Source organism: Cebus imitator, unplaced genomic scaffold (genome assembly GCF_001604975.1).
Source record: "Cebus imitator isolate Cc_AM_T3 unplaced genomic scaffold, Cebus_imitator-1.0 Scaffold106, whole genome shotgun sequence".
Lineage (NCBI taxonomy): Eukaryota > Metazoa > Chordata > Mammalia > Primates > Cebidae > Cebus > Cebus imitator.
In genome coordinates, this window is record NW_016107421.1 from 710,270 (window position 1) to 716,269 (window position 6,000).

The 6,000-nt window shown below is 38.8% G+C and overlaps 2 protein-coding genes across 7 annotated transcripts in view; one reads left to right on the forward strand and one right to left on the reverse strand.

The window, feature by feature from the left end:
* USP40 (ubiquitin specific peptidase 40) overlaps positions 1–6,000 on the reverse strand; it is a 103,346-nt gene that overhangs the window by 86,333 nt on the left and 11,013 nt on the right. For all 6 annotated transcript variants that reach the window (XM_037741744.1, XM_017537687.2, XM_017537686.2 and 3 more), the window contains one exon: positions 2,171–2,335. In XM_037741744.1, coding sequence (XP_037597672.1) covers positions 2,171–2,335 — 165 coding nt within the window. The remainder of the gene's footprint in view (positions 1–2,170; positions 2,336–6,000) is intronic.
* Positions 2,342–3,051, forward strand: LOC108310639 (histone H2A type 1-like). The gene has a single exon (XM_017537699.2). It carries the CDS (start codon positions 2,455–2,457, stop codon positions 2,902–2,904), a length of 450 nt encoding a protein of 149 aa, XP_017393188.1. The 5' UTR covers positions 2,342–2,454; the 3' UTR covers positions 2,905–3,051.

Consider the following 6,000-nt stretch of genomic DNA (forward strand, 5'->3'; position numbering starts at 1 on the left):
ATATACTGGGAATAATCAGGTATGTTTTCTAAAACACTACATATAAAGATGTAGATCTCCTAATTAACACTAAATTATTATTTTGAAATCAAACTATAATTTAGCTTAAAATATGTTAGAAAAAAATTGATAAGAAAAGTTTATGAGTTTACTGCAGATACAATAAAATCTGTTTTATGCGGAAATAAAAACCACAATAAAACACATATCTGAATTCAGAAGTAGATATATAGGTATACAGTACTGTATTAGTCTCTAGACTAGAATATAAGAGCACGGGCAGGGTTGAATTTTCTAATGTAAACTCCATTTCTTTATCTTCTTTTGCTGGGGTTGCCTTAAAACATACTGAAGAAGTTATAAGAAAAAACTTGTTTGTCCACCCTGGTCAATATGGTAAAACCTCATCTCTACTAAAAATACAAAAAATTTGCTGGGTGTGGTGGCGTATGCCTATAATCCCAGGTACTTGGGAGGCTGAGGCAGGAGAATCACTTGAACCTGGAAGGCGGAAGTTGCAGTGAGCCCAGATGGCGCCACTGCACTCCAGCCTGGGCAACAGAGAGAGACACCATCTCAAAATAAAAAAAAATTTTATTAAGATAGGATAAAAAGGTCTTTCTATAAAAGTTAAAGAAAATTTTGTAAAAAGAGGGTTTATGAATTCCGCTATAACTATGTTTGAATCACAATATTTCTAGCAATACATTATTACAATTTGGCAAATTTAACTCAGTTCTGTATGTGTGTGCAACAGCTTTATTTTAAAAGATTTTGGGGAATGAAAATAGGGCACTTGTTAACTCATGGTGAAAATTTTAAGTACTAAAAGTAACACTGATACAGTATATGGTTTATAATATATATATGTGAGAAGTTAGTCTTTAATTTATAATGGTCTTACATATATTGTTCTGAAAATACTCTTGATTTACTACATCACAGCTAAGTCAAGCATGCAGTAATTCAAAGACACATACAACATCTTTTTATTTCCAAACGAGGCTGAACAAGAAAGCTTCTATTAGCACAGGCAATAGGCGCAAGAAGCATTTTTTAAAATACCAACGCTTTTTAAAAATCACATTTTTTTATATAGACATCTATTTTCAAAAAGGCAATTAACACATTTTGAAAATGGTAATTTTGTCCTCATACAAATACACAAACTCCGTTGCCATAAAAAACAAAAGCAGTCTTTTATTAAAGGATCAGTGCTAAATTCAGTGATAAAAATCACTGACTATGTAAGATGTGTAGAGCAAACAGGATTATATTTACATGAGCAAATTTCCAATTTCCAATTTCCAATTAGATTAAATGGGCAATCTGTGTCTTTACAAACAACTGAAGATTATAATAATTAATACAGGATTATAATAGCCTTATATATAATATATAAAAACAGGTACAGATATATATAAATGAACTTTCTGAAGAATATTAATAAACTAAATCCAAAATTTAACTACAGATGTTTGTCAAATTAAACACTCCTCTGTATTGTCTATTTTTATTACCTCCCTAATTAACTTCCTTTATAATATTCTAACCATGATGACATTGCCTTCTCACATGAGGCCACAGTCTTCTATTTGTAAATATCCCCTAAATCTATTTTTCAAATATTAGGGTACTGAATAAAAGATTAAGTTTCAAGATATTTGCTTCTTTCAGTCTACATGGAGAAATCTGGATTACAGGCTATGATTTCAGTATAGTTAGAACAAAAAAAAAGGAATAACTTATTTTTAGTAATAAGTAGTTTTTTTTTTTTTTTTTGAGATGGAGTTTCGCTCTGGTTGCTCAGGCTGGAGTGCAGTGGCGTGATCTTGGCTGACTGCAACCTCTGCCTCCTGGGTTCAAGTGAGTCTCCTGCCTCAGCCTCCCAAGTAGCTGGAATTATAGGCATGTGCCACCATGCCTGGCTAATCTTGTATTTTTAGTAGAGATGGGGTTTCTCCATGTTGGTCAGGCTGGTCTGGAACACCTGACCTCAGGTGATCCACCCACCTCGGCCCCCCAAATTGCTGAGATTACAGGTGTGAGCCACCTCGCCCAGCCTGTAATGAACACTTTAATCCTTGTATAGTATTACAGATCATACATTTAATTACATAAATTATAATTTGCAACATAACTTATTATTCAAATACTCTTTCGTATTTACCTGCCTCTCGCTGACATTCTTACATTCTTTACAAACAATCTGGTTAACAATGGTTCCGTGATACAGACGATTGATAAGGTCATGACCGGAGGTCCCAACTAAAGAGGTTTCCAAAGCACTGAAGAGGATTCGATTCAGTTCCTGCACATCATGTTGTCTCATTTCCTACAAAACAAGTAACTTATAGATGGAATTCTGGGCTTCAGATTTTTAAAACATTTAAAAAAAATACTAGCCAATAAACACTCAAGATTTATCAAGGAATCCAAAGATTAACTATAAGAATGACTCAGCAAAGCTGTTCTTTGCCCTTCGTTGATCGTTTCTTCATCATGTCCGGACACAGCAAGCAGGGAGGTAAAGCCCGCACCACAGCTAAGACCCGCTGTTCTCCGGACAGGCTCCAGTTCCCCGTGGGCCTCGTGGGCCGCGTGCACCGCCTGCTCCGCAAGGGCAACTACGCTAAGCCGGCTGGGGCCAGCGCACCAGTCTACCTGGTGGTGGTGCTGAAGTACCTGACGGCCGAGATCCTGGAGCCGGTGGGCAACGCGGGACATGACAACAAGAAGACCCACATCATCCTGCGCCACCTGCAGCTGGCCATCCACAACGATGAGGAGCTCAACAAGCTGCTGGGCAAGGTCACCATCACGCAGGGTGGTGTCCTGCCCAACATTCAGGCCATGCTGCTGCCCAAGAAGATCGAGAACCACCACAAGGCCAAGGGCAAATAATGTCTCCATAAATCACTTTACAATACAATGGCTCTTTTCAGAGCCATCGAATCCAAGCTGGAAAACACTCTTCAGGATATTATCCAGGAAAACTTACCCCCAGCCTAGCAAGGCAGGCCAATATTCAAGTCCAGGAAATACAGAGAACACCACAAAGATATTCCTCAAGAAGAGCAACCCCAAAGCACATAATGGTCAGATTCGCCAGGGTTGAAATGAAGGAGAAAATGCTAAGGGCTGCCAGAGAGAAAGGTCGGGTCACTCACAAGGGGAAGCCCATCAGACTCACAGCAGATCTCTCCACAGAAACCCGACAAGCCAGAAGAGAGTGGGGGCCAATATTCAACATCCTTAAGGAAAAGAAGTTTCAACCTAGGATTTCATATCCAGCCAAACTAAGTTTAATAAGCGAAGGAGAAATAAAATCTTTTATGAACAAGCAATTACTCAGAGATTTCATCACCACCAGGCCTGCTTTATAAGAGCTCCTGAAAGAAGCACTAAACATTGAAAGGAACAACCAGTACCAGCCACTCCAAAAACGTACCAAAAGGTAAAGAGCAGCGACACAATGAAGAAACTGCATCAACTAACAGGCAAAACAACCAGTTAGCGTCAAAATGGCAGGATCAAATTCACACATAACAATATTAACCCTAAATGTAAATGGGTTAAAAACCTCAATCGAAAGACACAGACTGGCAAGTTGGATAAAAAGCCAAAGCCCATCGGTGTGCTGTATCTAGGAAACTCATCTCACATGCAAGAATACACATAGGCTCAAAATACAGGGATGGAGGAAGATTTACCAAGCAAATGGAGAGCAAAAAAAAGGCAGGAGTTGCAATCCTAGTCTCTGATAAAATAAACTTTAAACCAACAAAAATCAAAAGAGATAAAGAAAGACATTACATAACGGTAAAAGGATCAATGCAACAAGAAGAGCTAACGATCCTAACTAAATATATACGCACCCAATACAGGAGCACCCAGATACGTAAAGCAAGTTCTTAATGACTTACAAAGAGACTTAGACACCCAGACAATAATAGTGGGAGACTCTAACACTCCACTGTCAATATTAGATCAACAAGACAGAAAATTAACAAGGATATCCAGGACTTGAACTCAGACCTGGACCCAGAAAACGTAATAGACATTTACAGAACTCTCCACCCCAAATCCACAGAATATACAACCTTCTCAGCACCACATCATGCCTACTCTAAAACTGACCACATAATTGGAAGTGAATCACTCCTCAGCAAATGCAAAAGAACGGAAAACATAACAGTCTCACAGACCACAGTGCAATCAAGTTAGAACTCAGAATTCAGAAACTAACTCAGAACCACACAGCTTCGTGGACACTGAAGAAGTGGCTCTTGAATGTTGACTGGATAAACAATGAAATGAAGGCAGAAATAAAGATGTTCTTCGAAACCAACGAGAACGAAGACACAACATACTAGAATCTCTGGGACACATTTAAAGCAGTGTCTAGAGGAAAATATATAGCAATAAATACCAAAATGAGAAGCAAGGAAATATCTAAAATCAACACCCTATCGTCAAAATGGAAAGAGCTAGAGGAGGAAGATTTAAAAAACCTCAAAAGCTAGCAGAAGACAAGAAATAACTAAAATCGGAGCAGAACTGAAGGAGAGACACATACAAAAAAAACTCTTCAAAAAAATCAATAAATCCAGGAGCTGTTTTTTTGTAAAGATCAACAAAATAGACAGACCACTAGACAGATTAATAAAAAAGAAAAGAGAGAAGAATCAAATAGATGCAATAAAAAAACGATAAAGGGGATATCACCACAGATTCCACAGAAATACAAACCATCATCAGAGATTACTACAAACAACTCTATGCACATAAACCAGTAAACTTGGAAGAAATGGATGAATTCCTGGACACTTGCATCCCCCCAAGCCTAAACCAGGAAGAAGTCAAAATCCTGAATAGACCAATAACAAGGGCTGAAGTTGAGGCAGCAATTAATAGCCTACCCACCAAAGAAAGCCCAGGGCCAGATGGGTTCACAGCCGAATTCTACCAGTCATACAAAGAGGAGCTGGTACCACTCCTTCTGAAACTATTCCTAACAATCCAAAAAGAGGGAATCCTTCCCAAATCATTTTATGAGACCAACATCTTCCTGATACCAAAACCCAGCAGAGACTCTACAAGAAAAGAAAACTTCAGGCCAATATCCATGATGAACATAGATGCAAAAATCTTCAATAAATATTGGCAAACTGATTGTAACAGCACATCAAAAAGCTTATCCATCACAATGAAGTAGGCTTCATCCTGGGGATGCAAGGCTCGTTCAACATATGCAAGTCTATAAATGTAATTCACCGCATAAACAGAACAAACACAAAAACCACATGATTATCTCAATAGATGCAGAGAAGGCCTTTGACAAAATTCAACAGTGCTTTATGCTAAAAACTCTGAATAAACTAGGTATTGACAGAACGTATCTCAAAATAATAAAAGCTATTTATGACAAACCCACAGTCCATATCATACTGAATAGGCAAAAACTGGAAGCATTCCCTTTGAAATCTGCCACTAGACAAGGATGCCCTCTCTCACTACTCCTATTCAATATAGTATTGGAAGTTCTAGCCAGGGCAATCAGGCAAGAAAAAGAAATAAAGGGTATTCAATTAGGAAAGGAGGAAGTCAAATTGTCTCTATTTGCAGATGACATGACTGTATATTTAGAAGACCCTATCGTCTCAGCCCAAAATCTCCTGAAACTGATAAGCAACTTCAGCAGTCTCAGGGTACAAAATCGATGTGCAAAAATCACAAGCATTTCTATACACCAATAAGACTTAAAGAAAGCCAAATCAGGCCGGGCGCGGTGGCTCAAGCCTGTAATACCAGCACTTTGGGAGGCCGAGGCGGGTGGATCACGAGGTCAAGAGATCGAGACCGTCCTGGTCAACATGGTGAAACCCCATCTCTACTAAAAAACTACAAAAAATTAGCTGGGCATGGTGGTGCGTGCCTGTAATCTCAGCTACTCAGGAGGCTGAGGTAGGAGAGTTGCCTGAACCCAGGAGGCGGAGG